Source organism: Bactrocera neohumeralis, chromosome 2 (assembly GCF_024586455.1).
Source record: "Bactrocera neohumeralis isolate Rockhampton chromosome 2, APGP_CSIRO_Bneo_wtdbg2-racon-allhic-juicebox.fasta_v2, whole genome shotgun sequence".
In the NCBI taxonomy this organism is placed as follows: Eukaryota; Metazoa; Arthropoda; class Insecta; order Diptera; family Tephritidae; genus Bactrocera; species Bactrocera neohumeralis.
The window spans coordinates 1,069,742-1,087,043 of NC_065919.1; the positions used below are offsets into that span (position 1 = coordinate 1,069,742).

General features: G+C 35.3%; 6 protein-coding genes across 17 annotated transcripts in view; 2 read left to right on the forward strand and 4 right to left on the reverse strand.

Moving 5' to 3' along the window:
* Window positions 1-1,837, reverse strand: part of LOC126751229 (RIMS-binding protein 2) — a 50,041-nt gene extending 48,204 nt beyond the window's left edge. For 10 of the 12 annotated variants that reach the window (XM_050461305.1, XM_050461296.1, XM_050461299.1 and 7 more), the window contains exon 1: window positions 131-1,835. The gene's annotated coding sequence lies outside the window, so the exon portion shown is untranslated. Of the gene's footprint in view, window positions 1-130 lie in introns of all 12 variants that reach the window. The other 2 variants (XM_050461304.1, XM_050461302.1) reach the window with 1 other exon arrangement.
* Window positions 1,838-3,149: 1,312 nt separating this feature from the next.
* Window positions 3,150-4,990, reverse strand: LOC126751461 (programmed cell death protein 10). The gene is made up of 5 exons (XM_050461744.1): window positions 4,731-4,990; window positions 4,449-4,626; window positions 4,252-4,384; window positions 4,026-4,190; window positions 3,150-3,419 (listed from the first exon to the last, which is right to left on the reverse strand). The coding sequence occupies exons 1-5, from the start codon at window positions 4,800-4,802 to the stop codon at window positions 3,335-3,337; spliced, it is 633 nt and encodes a 210-aa protein (XP_050317701.1). The 5' UTR covers window positions 4,803-4,990; the 3' UTR covers window positions 3,150-3,334.
* Window positions 4,991-5,134: 144 nt separating this feature from the next.
* On the forward strand, window positions 5,135-9,837 carry LOC126751458 (cullin-5). The gene is made up of 8 exons (XM_050461740.1): window positions 5,135-5,184; window positions 5,253-5,471; window positions 5,543-6,817; window positions 6,886-7,118; window positions 7,200-7,320; window positions 7,394-7,751; window positions 7,821-7,999; window positions 8,064-9,837. Exons 2-8 carry the CDS (start codon window positions 5,463-5,465, stop codon window positions 8,349-8,351), a joined length of 2,463 nt encoding a protein of 820 aa, XP_050317697.1. The 5' UTR covers window positions 5,135-5,184; window positions 5,253-5,462; the 3' UTR covers window positions 8,352-9,837.
* On the reverse strand, window positions 9,410-13,148 carry LOC126751457 (NAD-dependent protein deacetylase Sirt7). Its single transcript, XM_050461739.1, has 2 exons — window positions 12,519-13,148; window positions 9,410-12,339 (listed from the first exon to the last, which is right to left on the reverse strand). Exons 1-2 carry the CDS (start codon window positions 12,720-12,722, stop codon window positions 9,913-9,915), a joined length of 2,631 nt encoding a protein of 876 aa, XP_050317696.1. The 5' UTR covers window positions 12,723-13,148; the 3' UTR covers window positions 9,410-9,912.
* A 368-nt stretch (window positions 13,149-13,516) lies between these two features.
* LOC126751459 (serine protease snake-like) lies at window positions 13,517-15,446 on the forward strand. The gene is made up of 3 exons (XM_050461742.1): window positions 13,517-14,012; window positions 14,079-14,349; window positions 14,620-15,446. The coding sequence occupies exons 1-3, from the start codon at window positions 13,901-13,903 to the stop codon at window positions 15,215-15,217; spliced, it is 981 nt and encodes a 326-aa protein (XP_050317699.1). The 5' UTR covers window positions 13,517-13,900; the 3' UTR covers window positions 15,218-15,446.
* LOC126751460 (beta-1,4-galactosyltransferase 1) lies at window positions 15,429-16,998 on the reverse strand. Its single transcript, XM_050461743.1, has one exon. It carries the CDS (start codon window positions 16,844-16,846, stop codon window positions 15,878-15,880), a length of 969 nt encoding a protein of 322 aa, XP_050317700.1. The 5' UTR covers window positions 16,847-16,998; the 3' UTR covers window positions 15,429-15,877.
* Between the last annotated feature and the right edge of the window lie 304 nt (window positions 16,999-17,302).

Consider the following 17,302-nt stretch of genomic DNA (forward strand, 5'->3'; position numbering starts at 1 on the left):
AATAAAAAATACTAAATAATTTGTTGCGAGTTCGGTACGCCGCAACACGACGTCCAATAGAGGGGAGAGGAGTAATTTTCAATAAATGCTATAATTTAACATTGATATGCTGATGTGTGAATGGACTTACATTTTTACGACTTTGCCGTTGTTACGTTTTGCTTTGCTTCAGTTATATATGTTGTGGTTGTTATTGCTGGTCCTTTTGTTCTTGGTGATTTTGACGTTCTCCGTGATTTTGTTACCTTCTTGCTGTTGCCGTAAATTCGGTTGATGTTTTTGTTGTTGCTTCATCCGTTGCTGGTCGTATGAAATCATTTATGCGATTTGCTTTAACAAGCAACAATAAATTTCGCCAGTCAACCGACAGGCAATGAACCAGTACTATAAAGGCGAAGCCGATGGTGTACGAGCGCTTGCAATGATAAAATGTGCCTGCGAGCGTGTTGGCGTGTGTGAGCGTGCGAACGTCAACGCAATCAAGTAGAACGCCTTTACCGTCGCTTACGTGCTTATCATCCAGCTGCACGGCTCCTTGCGCTCTCGTTTGCGTGGATGTATATGTGTGTGTATTTGTCCCTCTTTAAAATGTGCCACCTGCTGACCCTTCACTTCCACTTCCTGCACGTTAGCGTGTCGATATGATTTTTCGGCGTTGGAAAGTTTAACCCTCCTTCGCACCCACTCCTAACATAGTTGCACGTTTATTTGCAAGTTGCCTTTTTATTAGTGATATTTTAACTACTTCGTAAATTCAATAATATTTTTATATGTATTTCGATTATGTATGTGTATTGCTATTATTATTATTATTTGTTCCTTTATTATAATTATGCACGAATGAGTGGTGCCCCAAATTAGAACATATGTACGTACATATGTATGTATGTATGTAATTTTTTCGCTATTTTATTATACTCCGTGGATTTGTATGGTGCTGATTACTCGTTTACATTTGCATTTCGGAGGAATATAGATATTTTTCATAAATGCATTTCAATGGGTATAAATACAGATACATACATATATATGTAGATATATGTATGTATTATATGTTTTACAATTTTCACACCTTCTTTAAATACGTATATATATGTATTTATTCATTCAGAGCTATAACTCATGTTTCTATTCTTCCACGTTAATCGTCAACATCGCCGGATACTTATTTTCAAAATAAAAGATTATACATTTACGCAATTGCTATACTTTTCTTTCTAACTACATAATTTTTTACACTTCTAGCCCATTTCATTCAATATTTCGCAGAAAGCACATTTTTAGCACATTTTCACTCGCGCAACCATGAAAGCAGCAACATTGTGACCGATTTTTATACAACTTCGTGCCAGCAGTTTTCTGTATAGCCTCTGCTAGCGCTCCGCTGGTGCTCCATTGACGCTCCACATCTTTTGCTGTTACGCCTACTGCTGCGCTGGATTGCGGAGTTCAGGGGTGACTTTATAGTATAGAGCGAATTTTTCTGCCTGCGGATTTTCCAATGTGTATTCCTCTACTGCATCTTCTGTCGTTTCACCTCCGCTTCATTTGCTTTTATTTTATATGTTAGCTTATTAAACTGATATTAATTATAAAGCTTCACTTTTCTATATGTACACAAATATTTACACTTTTGTTTTAACGCTAAACTCTTTCTGAACCTAACATCAAGATTGCTATTTCTTAATGCGAAAATTCCGAAAAGTGGGTCATCATCCTCGGTCGCTTGGTAGTGGTGGTTTTCGATTTTCGTGCTTCGTACGTAACGGTCGAGTTGATTTTGGTTTTGGCTTTCAGCAACGAGTAGCTAAAATCGACTGCCACAACTTTTCTGCTTGCTAGCGCAATGCTGTAGTGATTATGTGGTACTCGACTCGTTTCTTCTATGTGCGAGGAATCGATTTTTGTTAACAGCAGCAATACAATAACAGAGCAACATACCTTTGTCTCTGTACTTACTACTCTTAAAAGCTTTATTTTCGTAATATTAACAGTTAAGGGCACCCCCATTAGACAAAAACTCATATGCCCTACTATGTACATGTATGTAACACTGACTCTCTGACCATAATGTTAATCTCGCAGAATGTACAAACAATATCATGGATAACTCTTAGCATTTTATGAGCTGCAATTCACTGAGTTAATTATTTTTATAAACCATATTTTAGTAGTTGAATTTTTAAAACGTACTTTCTTCTTTTTGAAAGAATTAGATATGAGTCTAAATGAAAACAGTTAAGCGCAAATATACAACACAGTAGCTTCACTACTTAATTTTTTCTCTGTAGAATGTGGGGTTTTTTGACTACTACATTCTAGCATGTATTTTTGTAAAAATGTGTATTTCATATAATTTTTTGTTAATCCGGAAATAACATAGTTGAAAACTTTCATATTTCAGACTGAACTGAAAAAGTATCCTGAATACTATGACAGTTTGTTACTCTCAAGGTGCTTTTTTATGTGGATAAAGGTATTTTAAGCACATGCTCCTAGTACCACAGTAAAAACAGAAAGAGAGCGGAATATGTACATATACATATGTACATATGTATGTACATATTATATTTGATAAAATTAATCAACAAGAGGTTAATAGAATGCAAACTGTAATATGTTTACGATTATAACGATTTATTATTTGCCTAGTTAAAAAATATTTTTGGAAAATCAGTATGTGGGTACATATGTATGTATTAGGCCTATTAAAATTATTCGAATAGCCTGAAACCGATTATTCTAATATCCGGTTTGTAACCGTTCGCATGAAAATTAACCAATTAATAATATTGGACTAGTCGTAACTTAGCGACTACTTGAATAGTTATTCTACTGCGACTATAGTTACTCTGCTGCGATTATTTGAATAAATGAAAATTGTTAGGAATCAAGTTTCTATAAGCTTATATACGTAGAAAAAATGTGTAGGAGCTGAAGGCTTACTATTCATATAGTTGACAACGAACGGTTAACCGGATGGTCGAAAGTGAGCGGTTAATCGAATAGTCGACGACTTACGACTATCGGGATACTGCACACCGAAGATTATTGAATATTATTCAAATAGTATCCGGTTAATCGATTAGTCGAATACCAAAAGTTCTAATATTTATATATGTACATATGTATATTAAACTATGTATTCGTTAGGGAATTAAATACTTTTGTGTGTATGTATATACATTTATTGCGTTCAAATTATTCTTTCAATTTATTCGTATACCATATTATATCAATAATTTATTAGGTTTTTGATTTATATAATGGATTACTTTAAATAACTTTTGCTGCTGAAATAAAGATAAATTCCACTAATGTATATTTTAGTTTTCTATTCGCATTTACTTTTTACTGTCAACATTATTTGATTCGTTTGCCGTATCAGATAAAGTGCACTTATGAATACTGCATTCGATCTGGAAATAAGAAAAAAGGCTTGTTTTAATTAAAAAAAAATGACACACAATATTAAATATTGCTACATTAAACGTTTCACTGCGAAAAAAAAACTAACAACACACCTCAAAGTGATAATCATAAGGTTATTTTCTTACTATCACTTAGGAAATCCATCAAACATCATTAAATAAAGGAAAAGGTATTTTGGATAATTTTTTTTTTGTTGAGGGTGGGATTAATTTACAAAACGTAATTACTAATTTAAACGGCGTTTAGAAACATTTACTATTCCCGGTACTTCATCATGCTATGATTTTTCCAAAACTCTAATGAATATTAAATGTATAACTCAACTTTTTATAGAATCTGGTAATTTCTCATGACAACATGACTAATCAAGTAGTGTAGTATGTCCGAATTTCTTATTGTAAATGGCAATGACATCAATTAATTTTTTGATAAGACTTTCAAATATCATATTAAATGCGATAAGCATTAAGTACAGTATTAAAATTCCATACCTTTAAATAATTTTTAGAATTTACTTTCTAGATATTTATATATGAGAATGTCTGTTGTAATATTATGATTAATTTTGATTAAAAATCTACCAATATACTCACTGTCCCTCTTTGAAATATTCCTTAAGCGTTGTGCTAAATTTTTTGGAATATTTTACAAACTCCTTTTTACGTTGCTCAACCGCTTGTTTGCCTGTGACTCCTGGTATAAAGGATCCGATTTCATTAACCACATCCAGTAGCTTTTTTATGGCGCTGGCAATTTCCCTATGAACATAATTTGAAAAATTATAATTATTACAACTACATAGTTATATTTCATATGCACTTAATGGTCTCCAAGAAAGCTTTACGATCGGTTATCTCTTCGGGGATACGACTTAATATGACTTTAAGAGCAACCGATTTTCGGTTTAGCTCTTGGAATGGTTCTTCAGTACGTGTAAGACGATATTCGTGTACTGCAATGTAAGTATGATGATAGAAATATTTTCTAAACATTTTTATGTTTGCAATTCATCTTACAATCCGACTCGGCTATATTTCCTTGCAAGCGAAGCACTGCTTCATTTAGATTAACATTTAGTTCAGCACGACGTATAATGGCCGCCACGAGATCATAACATAAACCTGGGTTATTTTGCTCACATTTCATTATGGCTGAACGCAGAGACTGTGCTGCCCCAACATCTCGACGCTCCAACTACAAGCAAAAATATTAATTTAATAATGCAACACAGCTAAATGGTGTTTAAATAATCTTCAAGCCATGGCCTACTTCCACTCTATTTGGGCGAGCACACAAACCTTTGCAATGATGGGCCTCAACAATACTGGAAAAATTAGAGAAGATGTTGGTGTTTCACCACCCATTGTCATTTTTTCGGCTACTTTCCGCTCTTTGATCGCTTACTCCTTCAGTTTCTTTTTGGTTTTCAAAAATGTACACTGCTCTTTTATTAATTAACTTATGAAAATGGAATTTGAATACAAAAGAACAAAAATTCAGATCAAAATAAAAGCAGTCATGAGAAATACCAATAAAATTAGCAATTGAATAGGTGAAAACGCATACAAAATACATGAAAGTTTGACGTTTAGCCAACAACAATAAAAGATGTGTTTAGTAATCAAAATCGGGGTGGATGAAAGTGATTAAAGTGTGTTGAATATTTTCAACTTTAAAAAAGAACTGTGTTTGCGAATGACGCTGTTAGTTTTTATAGCATTAAACATTTTCTCTATCCTGTCTTGTTTTTCTGTACGGAATTACTCAATCACGTATGCTCTAAATTTTAGTCTTGCATTATTAATTTTTTTTTATTACAGCTGATTCCATATTTTCTAAGCGCCCGTCAGCTGGCGTTCATGTAACTAATAGGCACAAGATGGGGCAAACTACAAATTGACAATTGCATTTGCTGAGACGATTCGTTTTTATATCTCTCATTTTCTACATGAATTTGTCAAAATTTGCAGAACAAAAGGGTATTTAATAAATGTTTTCTTCGAAGTAAAGCGCATTTCGAAAGACATAAAATGTTAAAAGTAAGTGCACCTCATGAAAAAAAGCTAATTAGGAAATGATCATATACAACAATTGGTTTTATGTGCAATAGGTGACTATCGGACAGGGTAAAGGATTAAGGACCTTTCAAGAAGTATGGCCCGAAAAACGTCTTATAGTACTGAAACTATTAAATCAGGAAACAGTTTCTCAATTGGAATGGCAGGAATTGTTTTATGGCGTACATTTGGTTTGTTTGTGGGATGAGAAAGGAGCCATAAAAATTTATGATTGCTTACAAGCAGATATTGTCGAATTTATAGTGCATGCTCAACGCAAGTTGCAATCACAACGCGGCGAACAGGCACTTCTCACGACATACATTGTAGAATGGCGTAAATTCTTCACACAATCCAATTACCTGCCACTACCTTTTCGTCAGTTGGAACAGTCTCTTCAGTTCAAGGTGCCCACGTCCACGTCCACCTCAACATCAGCATCTAGTTCCTCTGCCGCTAGTACAAGTGCCAATACTGCATTAACTTCACCGGCGGCCGGTCCCTCCACATCAGCTGCTGCCGCCGCAAACTCCACAACTTCACCTTCAAGTGGTAGTAGTAGTAAAAAAAATACCACTGAAGTTTCTATTGTCCGAAAACTTATGCTTGACTCGTGGAATGAACATATATTTTGTGATATAAAAGATCGTTTACAAGAATCGGCAATGAAAATTGTGCATGCCGAACGCAACGGCGATGCCTATGATGCGCAGCTAGTGATTGGTGTGCGTGAAAGCTATGTCAATTTATGTTCTAGTCCAGACGACAAACTTCACATTTATCGGGAAAATTTTGAAGCTGCTTACTTGAAGGCAACGGCGGCATTCTATCGCCTCAAAACTACAGAACAACAACAAGCAAACGGTGTATTGGCTTTTATGAGATATGCAGACGCGAAATTGCGGGAAGAAGAAACTCGTGCGAAACGATACCTTGAACCAAGTAGCTATTGTGATCTGATTCAAACCTGTGTCAAGGCACTAGTCGGTGATCATATGAACATAATTATCGCCGAATGTGCTGCGCTTATAAGAGAATACGAAACAGAAAAACTAAATCTTATGTTTCGTCTTTTGGATCGTGTACGTGATGGTGTTGAACCGATGTTACGTGACTTAGAGAGCCACATTGTTACTGCTGGTCTAGCAGATATGCTCTCAGCCTCCGACGTAATCACCCAAGACTCGGAAAAATACGTCGAGCGACTTCTCGAACTCTTTAATAAATTTAGTTCATTAGTAAAATATGCCTTCAAGGATGATCCTCGATTCTTAACGGCGCGTGACAAAGCATTCAAAACGGTTGTCAACGATACAAGCGTATTTAAGGTAAATTTCCATACATCACATGCAAAATATGTATGTATATACTTTTAGTTTTTATTTTCTATTGACAGCTCGAACTGCCAACCGGCCTAACAAATCGTGGGGTTAAGTCCATTACTCCGGAGAGTAAATGTCCAGAACTTTTAGCAAATTATTGCGACATGTTACTGCGTCGCACGCCATTAAGTAAGAAGCTCACTAGCGAACAAATCGATGCTCGATTACGCGATGTACTATTAGTGCTAAAATATGTCAATAATAAAGACGTATTTATGCGCTACCACAAAGTGCATTTGACAAGAAGGTAATATCAAAACAAACCGAAACGAGCCGTGATTTACTTCATCAACATCAAGTCACATATTAATTATTTTTCTTTATGCAGACTCATACTTAGTACTAGTGCTGACAGCGAAAAGGAAGAAGATATTGTTGAATGGTTACGAGAAGCGGGTATGCCAGCAGATTATGTGAATCGCTTAGGGCGTATGTTCCAAGACATTAAAGTGAGTTGAGATCACTAGAGAAAACTGAAAAACTAAACAAGATTAACTAAATGTTTTATGCTTTTTCCTTCAGCTTAGTGAAGATCTAAATACTCAATTCCGAAGCTGCACCGGCCGTCACGATGCAATTAATATAAAAATTCTCAATGCTGGGGCTTGGGCACGGTGCTCTGAACGAGTTTCTGTGAGTCTGCCCCTTGAATTGGAAGATTACATTCCTGACGTGGAAGAGTTTTATAAGAAAAACTTTTGTGGTCGTAAATTACAATGGTATCATCACATGAGCAATGGTACAATTACATTTGTAAACAATTTCGGTCGGTACGACCTGGATGTAACTACTTTCCAAATGGCCGTACTTTTCGCATGGAATCAGCGACCGCATGATAAAATTTCGTACGAAAATTTGCGTTTAGCGACAGAGTTACCAGGCTAGTGTGCTTTGTATAATTACAACATCGAAATTTAATTATTATTGTGTTCATACATATATTCCACAGATCCCGAGCTCAGACGAACACTCTGGTCGCTTGTGGCGTTTCCAAAACTGAAAAAACAAATTTTGCTTATGGAACCAGCAACAATAACAACTCCGAAAGACTTTTCAGAAAATACTTTATTTAGTGTTAATCAAGAGTTTGCTGTTGTGAAAAATGGCAAAGCACAGAGAAGAGGAAAGGTGCGTATTGTTAGCATTCCACTTTAGTTATTCTATCTAAACTAACTTTTGATTGCTTTTGCAGATGAACATGATTGGCCGTTTGCAACTGAGTACAGAGCGTTCACAACAGGAGGACAATCAATCAATAGTGCAGTTGCGTATATTACGCACCCAGGAAGCCATTATAAAAATTATGAAGATGCGCAAACGCTTGAACAATGCAACATTGCAGGCCGAATTGATTGATATACTCAAGAATATGTTTTTGCCTTCGAAAAAAATGATTAAAGAGCAACTCGAATGGTTGATCGAACACAAGTATATGCGACGTGATGATGATGATATCAATACATTCATTTATGTGGCTTAATGACCGCATTGAAAAGAGAGTGAGATAAGTTGTATCACTATTGTCACTCCTTTTTTACGATCTTTTAAAAATTAAATTTTACCTTATAAGTTAATTGAAGTGGTCCAAATGTGGGATTCTACTTATAATACATACCTAAATATACTATAATAATACATTAGTTTAAGATATATAGGTTAAAAATATTTACAATGCCAAACATTTGCAATTTCTTTTCAAGTGTTTATACAAGCTGGTTCTTTAATTATGTTTAACATTCGATACTAGTTAGAACATTAAATTCATTGTCACTGACTCCAAGTCACCATTGTATTACTTATAGATAACTCGACCATTCGATTATCAACTTATGACTGCTTCATTTCACACTTTTTTAAATATGTATATCCCAGTTAGGTAAATATTATATTATTTCATTGTTTTTATATTTTTTTAATTGTATATTTTATATTATATGTATTGTATGTATTTGATGTCGATTGTTATCAATTATCCGTTCATTACCATTTTTTAAATTTTATAAAATTAGGTTTTAGCCAGACAATTTTATTCGTCTTTTACCTACATATATCATTAATTGCAATGTGAATTGAGCGATCGAAAGGAAAGACATATTCCATACACAAGAACACATGTGTCGATTCATGCGTATATTTGAATGAAGCAACTTTTTATCAGCAATAATTGTACTAAATCTCACAAATGCAAACAAATTTTGTTGCACATTCGTGTGAAGAGAATAATAGAATTACGTCGGTATAATGAACATACATAAATTACTTTGAAATTTAAATACTTATACATATATAAATATATCAGTAAACATTAAGTTAATTAAAAAAGAAAATATATATAATAAAAAATTCGTTTAACAACATCCTTAGAAAGCTTATGAAAATAAAAAAGTCGAATCATGAAAACATCTATGAACTACAAGTTACTAAATATGTTTCTTATTGAATTACGCCAGTTTCAGAAAGGAAAAATTGGCATTTCTTCGCCCATGACTAATTATTTAGAATTGCTCATATTAAACGAAAATAAATAAATCAAATACATAATGTAGGGTAAGCTTTGCAGATACTCATATACATGTATATATGCGTTTAATCTTTTGCTGGAGTTTATTTTCTTACCATTTTTTGCTTATTACATTTATATTCTCTTAAACTATAGCAAGCTGCCACGAAAAATGTCAATAACATTTGTAACAAAACAAAATTACTTATTTACATATGTACGTATGAAAGTATGTAATATAAATACTTATGTTTTATGTATGGGCGATCGTTTCGAGTTTCAGTTAAGTGTTATGAATCTCGTCCAGTAAAAATTTCAGTACATTAAAACTTATTCATTTAGTTATAAAATATGTTTTTAGATTATAATCTAAGCAATACAGTTACGGAAGACGTAACAAAACTACTTGCGCTTATATGTGTACACTATGTTCAAATACACGTTACACAGAGCCGCTAAACCTAAATATGTATATCTTCTTATGCCTACCTAAATTATATGAAATACTCAAAAAGTTCATGTACTATCGCCGTTGTCAACTTTATTTTCGTCGTCGTGCTTTACGATATCCCTTGCCATACCATCCTGCTTGAGTGCGCGCCAATTTGCGGGGGAAAGTGTTGCTCAGCTGCAATTGACGTTTGGCCGCCTCAGCTGCTGCTATGTGTGCCAAGGAAATATTTTCATCGTAGTCATCGTCGTCTTCATCTGAATATGAACAGCACTCACATACCACAAAACGCCCATTGCGTGCGCGTTTTTTATGTTTACGTTCATTAAGATGCCATTTTCGATAAAACTGACACTCGAATTCGGCATAGTTATCAAAGCAAAAATCACACTCAGCCGCAGATCTATTCATGGCGAATATTGGTATTACTTGATAGTTCCAAATATTCATATCAGCTGGCGGCGGATAAACAATACTATGCAGACCTGAATATGCATACTTGACATCGTACCAACAAGGCAATTTGCGTAATAGCCAGTAACGTTGTGTACCAGCACCCTCCAAAGCTTTTTGCTTTGCTAATTTTAGTATGTCCATTTGGGCTACAACATTCTCACAACTGGACTCATCATCGTCAGAATTAATTACGTTTGCCATAGTGCTCAAAACCTGAGTTAATTCGGGTTTAACGACATTAATCGACTTATTGTGCCTGATGGGTACTAAAGCAGGCATTTCAAAAGGAATTTCTGTTTTAACTTCTACTTTAGTATCTATTTTCCCTTCATCGACTTCCGTTTTAAGGGAGCAGATATTTTTTAAGGCAACCTTGCTGTTTGTGTTCAAGGTGAACTTGTTGTTCGTTAAACTTGCATCATCCTCTATCTTTACGTCAGAATTTAGAACATTCTCAGTTGTTGATTTAGTAACTAAGAATTCCGATTCAAATTCCACTTTAATTTCGTGTTCATGTTTCATGTCCTCATCCAATGGTATAGTAAAATCCAGGTCACTATGCGCCAATGACTTTATAATTTCATTGTCACACTTCTCATTTATAGAAGAATGTCCGTCTATTACCTCTTTCTTGATACAATTAATTTTGTGTTTGTCTTCTAACTGTAAATCCATTTCAAATGAACAACCATCGTCGTTTAAATTAATGTTTGCTTCTTTTTGAGTACTTTGTTTTCCATTTATTTTATCCTTGTATATCGTTTGACCACTAATTTTTGTTGCTTCTGTAGAACTTTTATCGCTCCTTTCACTCTTGACATCATCATCACAACTCTGGGTACCACTTCCGATTTCTATACGTGGAATTTTGTATTTCAACTTCAAATTCGTTTTTATACGGGTACTACTCTTAAGAGGAGTACGTATACGCGGCCCTTTGCCTATCGGCATATCCGCACCACTGTCTCCCGACATTATTGAGTCCAAGGTTTCTTCGGTCGCACTGGTGCATGTTTCAGGTTCATCTTCGGCGGTCTCAGTGTCTTTGTCCAAAACTTCGCCACCGCCTTTTAGCAGAGGCTGTGTTAGCGTGTGTAGCTCCTCTGGCATAAGTAGAGATGCGTGGGCAAATATCGGATCCTTCTCTTTTGTGTATAATGGAACAGTTATGTTGAGTGCACGCATTAAAATTTCCATAACCCGATCACATTTACCATTTATTTTTATTGCTGCAATACTATCTTTTGGTGTCCACTGCAAGTTAACGATGCAGATTTTTGCCCGTTGTTTTGCTGGACGGTCCATTTGCCACAGCCATGTATATTTTTTTAACACTTTCAAGCTAGATCCTAAACATAAAATAACATCAGCTTTCTCTGCGTGATGGCAGGCACCAGCCCAATTTAATGGCCACTTAAGGTTCCCGCGCTCACCAAAATGTACAATTGTATCATAAAGTGGTTCTGAGCAGCGATGACAAAGTCGATTTGTTTTATGGCAATACCGTGCAGTCATCTCGGTGGTGTCGAACAATCTCCAATATACCGCAGGACCAGGTTTGCAAAGTTTGCACACTTCCATATACATGTTGCCGTGTATTTCTGACAGAGATGCTCGCGGTAACCCCGAACGCAAATGTAATCCATCGCAATTTTGCGAAACAACATAACGTAAAAGTCGTCGTCGATGCAACTCGTAGAGTGCCATATGAGTGTAAGTTGGATTTGCTGCTGATAAATCATGCTCCCCGATATCTTCACCTTTTTGTAATAAAGTCCAAATGCCCTTACTGCCACGGTAATCTGGTATTAAAGCAGATGTACTAATGCCTGCACCTGTATAACAAATTAAATGTTTGGACTGTGCTATTATCGCTGCCAAGTCCTCTACCTTCGCTTCTATGACATGCGGCTCATCTTCTTTTTCAACGATGCGGTCCTTGTAGATTTCAACTCGCTCTTTTCGTTTTTTTATTTGTTTTACAATATCTGGATATTTTTCACATAACTGGCGCTCTTCTGACGTCAACAATGAATCGCATTTTTTGAAAATAGTTGATATCTAAAATAAAGAGACACTTTAAATATGTATGCACCACAACTGTACACTTGGAAGCATTTTGTCAACTCAGGGTGGTTTTTGTAATTCTAAACTTGGTGTAACACCAATTTTCACCACATGCACCCACCCTCTAGTTTAGTCACATACAGCTATCAAAACTACTTATATGTACCAATTACCTTTCGCATTGCATCTTTCCGTCTTCGCTTCTCGTTATCACTTTTAGCAGGATTCATTTTAGCCCTTGTTATATATGATCCCTTATTGCCATGATGTTCATTTCTCTGAATTCCTTCGGCGCTGTCACCAAAAGAAATTCCTTCTAATGGCTTTTGCACACCTTTATGTGCATCTGTGTTGTGCTCCATCTTTACATTCGCCATGTCGTCCTTTTTAAGGAAGCATTTCGAAGTTGTTCACAACGCAGCAATAACGTCACGTTCAAGGAAACTCGTTCAGCAAGAATATTAGCATATATTTTATAAGTTTAGCATATGTAGATACACCACAAAAAAAGCACGCACAAAACAAAACAATTAAAATTGCGGCGTTAAGCACCGTCTTTTGGTAATTATGTAAAAATCAATTGCTTCGATGCACATTGCCCCAAAGTAAGTTACTAACGGTAACAATTTTCACAGATGCAACAATGTTGTATTTATTTTATATACACTTATTTGTTACTAATTATTTATTTTCTATGTATAAAATGTAAACAAACAAATGAGCGCGTACTACATGATGCGCTGCTTTAATTCCTCTGTTTCTGCCGTCGTCTCGTTGATTTCCTTGTTGAAAGTATGCGTCGCAGTCATATTTGTTGTTTTTCATACATGCGTATTTTGAAGTTTCATGTCAGTGTTGCCAGTTTAGGAAGGCCATTGACGTTTATAGTTTGCCTACATCAGCGTGCGCAATTTTATATCGCGATAGTATAGTTGACATATTGCTGGATTTTGTTTTTTAAGGATTCTTAAATATATAAATTATTTTTTGCATAACCCAACTTAAGTAAAAAGAGGGAATCATTCTATAGATTATGTAATCTTTTGAAGATTTACAAATTTCTTTATTATAGAAAATATTCCTTACAATAATTAAACAACTAATTTTTAGTTGTAAACAAAGACAAGAGAACAACTACCACCAGAATGTTTTATATTTCGTTCGAAACCAATTATCATGGAAGGTTTTTTATTAAAAGGTGGAGGGTCCACAGTTAATATAAAACTTGAACAACTTTGTGGTTTGGATTTTTGAAAAAAAGAGAGAAAAAACTAAAAAGAACGTTAGGGAACCCCTGTGTTAATTTAAGAGTGCCGGAGAAGAATAGATCAACCAACAACAGAGTTTAAAAATTTCATCAGGAATACCAAGTGTATGAATCTCTATACCATGGTATGAATTAGCATATACGAGTGCACGGCTTAGTAAGTCTCTCTTCTCATTGAAATTGGAAGATGTTTGTGTACGTAGAAATGGTACAATGGCAGTTTAGTGAAGCGCCCACAGTTGAGCTTCACAGTTGCAAAGATCGTTAGTATAAAATTGTTTCGATAATATGCATCAGTTCAAACACAGTTCACCGGCACTACTGCTACTCACCTTATGGCTCTTTGGAAATATGTGGAAGATCGCTGGAGGACAAAATAACCTTCGAACTGAAGTAAGAAGTAAGATTTGCAAATTTGTATACATTGAAGGCAGTATTATTTTTAATCGGTTAAAATTATTTTTAGCATGTACTGAGGTCAAACGACAAATATTTGAAGAGGTGAAAACTTTTAGTGCTTATATACATGGAGCCCAAGAATTGAAATTTACTGTAGATAATTGTAAACCATACGCTCCGCTAATAGTAGGGGGAAGTCCAGCGAGTCCTAAAGAGTTTCCGCACATTGCACGATTAGGTCACGCCAGTATAAATAAGCCAACAGAATGGTTTTGTGGAGGTACTCTTATAAGTGAGAGATTTGTTTTGACTGCAGCGCATTGTTTCTCAACAAACCGGTAAGAACGAATACTTATATTGAATAAATGTATGTGTGTTTTCGTATGTGCATGCACATATAAAGATATTTACATACGTAAGAACGTACTCATATAAATGTGGTATATACTTAGCCACATAGGAGCTGCATCATAGGTTATCATCCAAGCTATACATATAAGCAACATCTTTGCTCGATTATATGTATGAACTACATATTCTCACTAGCCCTTTTATTTTTTGCAATTATTCATAAAATAAAACAGCTTTTGTCCTCCTGAATTTCACAGTGGCGAAGTAAACATTGTGCGGTTAGGAGATTTGGACTTTGGCAGAGAATCGGATGATGCACGGCCAGAGGACTTCCGTGTTCGACGCTACATAGAGCATAATGAATACAACAGTGCCACAATCTACAATGACATAGCACTCGTAGAACTGGAACGACCTGTAACTTTTGACGCATATAAACATCCTGCATGTTTGCCCACCAATTCTGGAGATGAGTTTCAAAAATTAGTGGCCATTGGCTGGGGGAGCACACGTTTCGCCGATTCTGATTCGAAAAAACTTCTAAAAGTAACCCTCAATCGGTTGGGCTTCGATCAATGTCAACGTCTTATCGCGTTTTCGGATGTGGATCAACTCCCCAGGGGTGTGGAGAATCGTTTACAAATATGTGCTGGTTCGAATGAAGCAAAAGATACTTGCAGCGGTGATTCGGGCGGTCCATTATTAGCATACCATCCAGATTATCCGTGTATGTACACCGTGATTGGCATAACATCATATGGAATTGGCTGTGGTATACCCGGACAACCGGGTATTTATACCCGAGTGTATAGCTACATTGATTGGATACGGATTAATGTTTGGGGACAAAGGTAGAACATAAGTTACCTAAAATAAGTCGAAATTTATTTGGAGTATCAATAACTTATCTACATCAGCTTAAAGGAGGATCGAACTTAATAAGAACTAAAGTGAAATAAACATCTATGTTTGCTTATCCATTCACTTCTAAAAATAGATTTCGGGTTCCCATTGGAACTCAAATTTTAATTCAGAGAGCTATTAAGAAGTCGAAAAGTGGAATAAATTACAGTCATATTGTGAATTTTCTTCTATGTAGTAGCATCAATTTATTACTATAACAGATTTAATAATATGTATGTATAAGTTTATATCGAACTTGTTTTGTGCTCTAAATTTAAAACAATTTAAAGCACTTGACATAATTGCATTAGGATTCAAGTCTATATATAATATTGTTTAGCATTTTGCAGCCGCGGAATTGTTCATTCCACTGCGTGTGCGCTTATGCGAATCGTACCGGCGCGCGTTTTATTCTATACTAAAAATCGGCATATTTCTATGCATATGTAGATATTAACTTAAACATATGTATATGTATATCTTTATGTTATAGCGTTGATCACTACAACCACAAGCCTTTTTGCTAATTTGTTTTTCAACTCTTTTTTTCAACGGACGAATATGCGTTATAAAGTTGTTTGGGTAACTTTTGCGAGCAGATCTCATAAAAATTCACGTTTCTACCAAAATATGTGTAAATAAGCTATGCAAGCGACGTTCCTTCTCTGAGTAAATAAGTGAATTTAATCCATCTGTTAGAAAGCGTTTATATCCAGTTCTTAATAGTTCCAAACGAGCTTCGTTCTTCTTCTCACGTTTGTGGCGCATCATCGTATATGTACTGTAGCTTGGTTCAAAGCGACATATATCTATTTTATGCGAATATAATCTATTGAATAAATCATCATCTTCTCCTCCCCAACCCTCATATAAATTAGACATTCCGTTAATAAACCGATATTGATGTGTACGAATGGCTACAACACCTCCAAATAGTCCTCGGTAAGGTAATGTGAAACGGAAAGTATCGAGTGCAGAGCACATATGACGAGGCTTCTGGGTACAGGCGTACAGTTGGCCCAAGTTCATTGGAAGTAAATCGACATCATGCAATATTAAACAAGGGAATTCAAGTTCTGCTGCAATTACTGAGCCAATATTGAATAGTTTTGCCCGATTGAACGGCTTCTGGTCATATTGTTCAACTAAGAAAATTCGATAGTGAATACGTTGCTGTCGCAAATAATTGTGCATGTAGATGAGAAAAGCATGAAGTTGTTCCTCACGTTTTCGGTAAGGCACAATGATTGCCGTACTAAAGCGTGCACTGCAATCCTCTGGAAAATATTCGCCACCAGGCAAAATTTCTTCTCCCCGCAACACATGCTCCCGATATTGCGAACGATATGTAATAATGTTATCTGCAAAGATATCACTGTATTCACATGGTGGCATACGTTGCATTGAAATATTGGTCGTAACTTGTTCAACAAACGCTTGTTGTATTTCATTTCGATGTAAATATTCATAATGAGAAGCAAATCGCCATGGCATAATCCAATATATCACTAAAGCGATACATGCGATACGTACAATCAAATCCGTAACATGATATTTTCTTTGATTTATTTTTAAAAACATATTTCCTAGTATTTCATATAATCGCCAAGTGTGCTTTCACTGTATTTATGTCACACATGTTTTAAGTTATTTAAAATATTTAATAAGGAAACACATAATTTTAATTTATAAAGTTTACTAAATGTATTGTTATGAATCAGCTGATTCTGTGATGCCATTAAATTTTAAGTTGATTATATTAAATAAAAATAGGCAACACCTTACAGTGTTACCACAAGTAGGGACCGTTCCCACGACAGTCGGATATACGTAACATGAACAGACCCGGATTTTTATCTGGCCGAGAACTGTCAAAATTCTGCCGGTACATCAACAACAAAAACAAGTAAACATTTATTGTGCTTGTGGAATATTTGAAAGGCACTATGGTTTGCTTTCACACAAAATAATCTCATTTAAAAAATAAAACCGTTATCTTTAACTACTAGTGAAATTTAATTACTAGAATCTCTTAGT

What these genes read in the sequence shown, in the direction of transcription:
- LOC126751458 (XM_050461740.1), top strand. An exon ending in ACGATACAAGCGTATTTAAG is followed by an intron (nt 6,818 to 6,885) that starts GTAAATTTCCAT and finishes TTCTATTGACAG; the next exon opens with CTCGAACTGCCAACCGGCCT. An exon ending in AAGCACAGAGAAGAGGAAAG is followed by an intron (nt 8,000 to 8,063) that starts GTGCGTATTGTT and finishes TTGCTTTTGCAG; the next exon opens with ATGAACATGATTGGCCGTTT.
- LOC126751457 (XM_050461739.1), bottom strand. Translation starts at nt 12,722, where the DNA reads ATGGCGAATGTAAAGATGGAGCACAACACAGATGCACATAAAGGTGTG. An exon ending in GGAAAGATGCAATGCGAAAG is followed by an intron (nt 12,340 to 12,518) that starts GTAATTGGTACA and finishes TCTTTATTTTAG; the next exon opens with ATATCAACTATTTTCAAAAA.
- LOC126751460 (XM_050461743.1), bottom strand. Translation starts at nt 16,846, where the DNA reads ATGTTTTTAAAAATAAATCAAAGAAAATATCATGTTACGGATTTGATT.
- LOC126751461 (XM_050461744.1), bottom strand. Translation starts at nt 4,802, where the DNA reads ATGACAATGGGTGGTGAAACACCAACATCTTCTCTAATTTTTCCAGTA. An exon ending in TGAGGCCCATCATTGCAAAG is followed by an intron (nt 4,627 to 4,730) that starts GTTTGTGTGCTC and finishes TTTTGCTTGTAG; the next exon opens with TTGGAGCGTCGAGATGTTGG. An exon ending in AAATATAGCCGAGTCGGATT is followed by an intron (nt 4,385 to 4,448) that starts GTAAGATGAATT and finishes CTTACATTGCAG; the next exon opens with TACACGAATATCGTCTTACA.
- LOC126751459 (XM_050461742.1), top strand. Translation starts at nt 13,901, where the DNA reads ATGCATCAGTTCAAACACAGTTCACCGGCACTACTGCTACTCACCTTA. An exon ending in CCTTCGAACTGAAGTAAGAA is followed by an intron (nt 14,013 to 14,078) that starts GTAAGATTTGCA and finishes AATTATTTTTAG; the next exon opens with CATGTACTGAGGTCAAACGA. An exon ending in CATTGTTTCTCAACAAACCG is followed by an intron (nt 14,350 to 14,619) that starts GTAAGAACGAAT and finishes TGAATTTCACAG; the next exon opens with TGGCGAAGTAAACATTGTGC.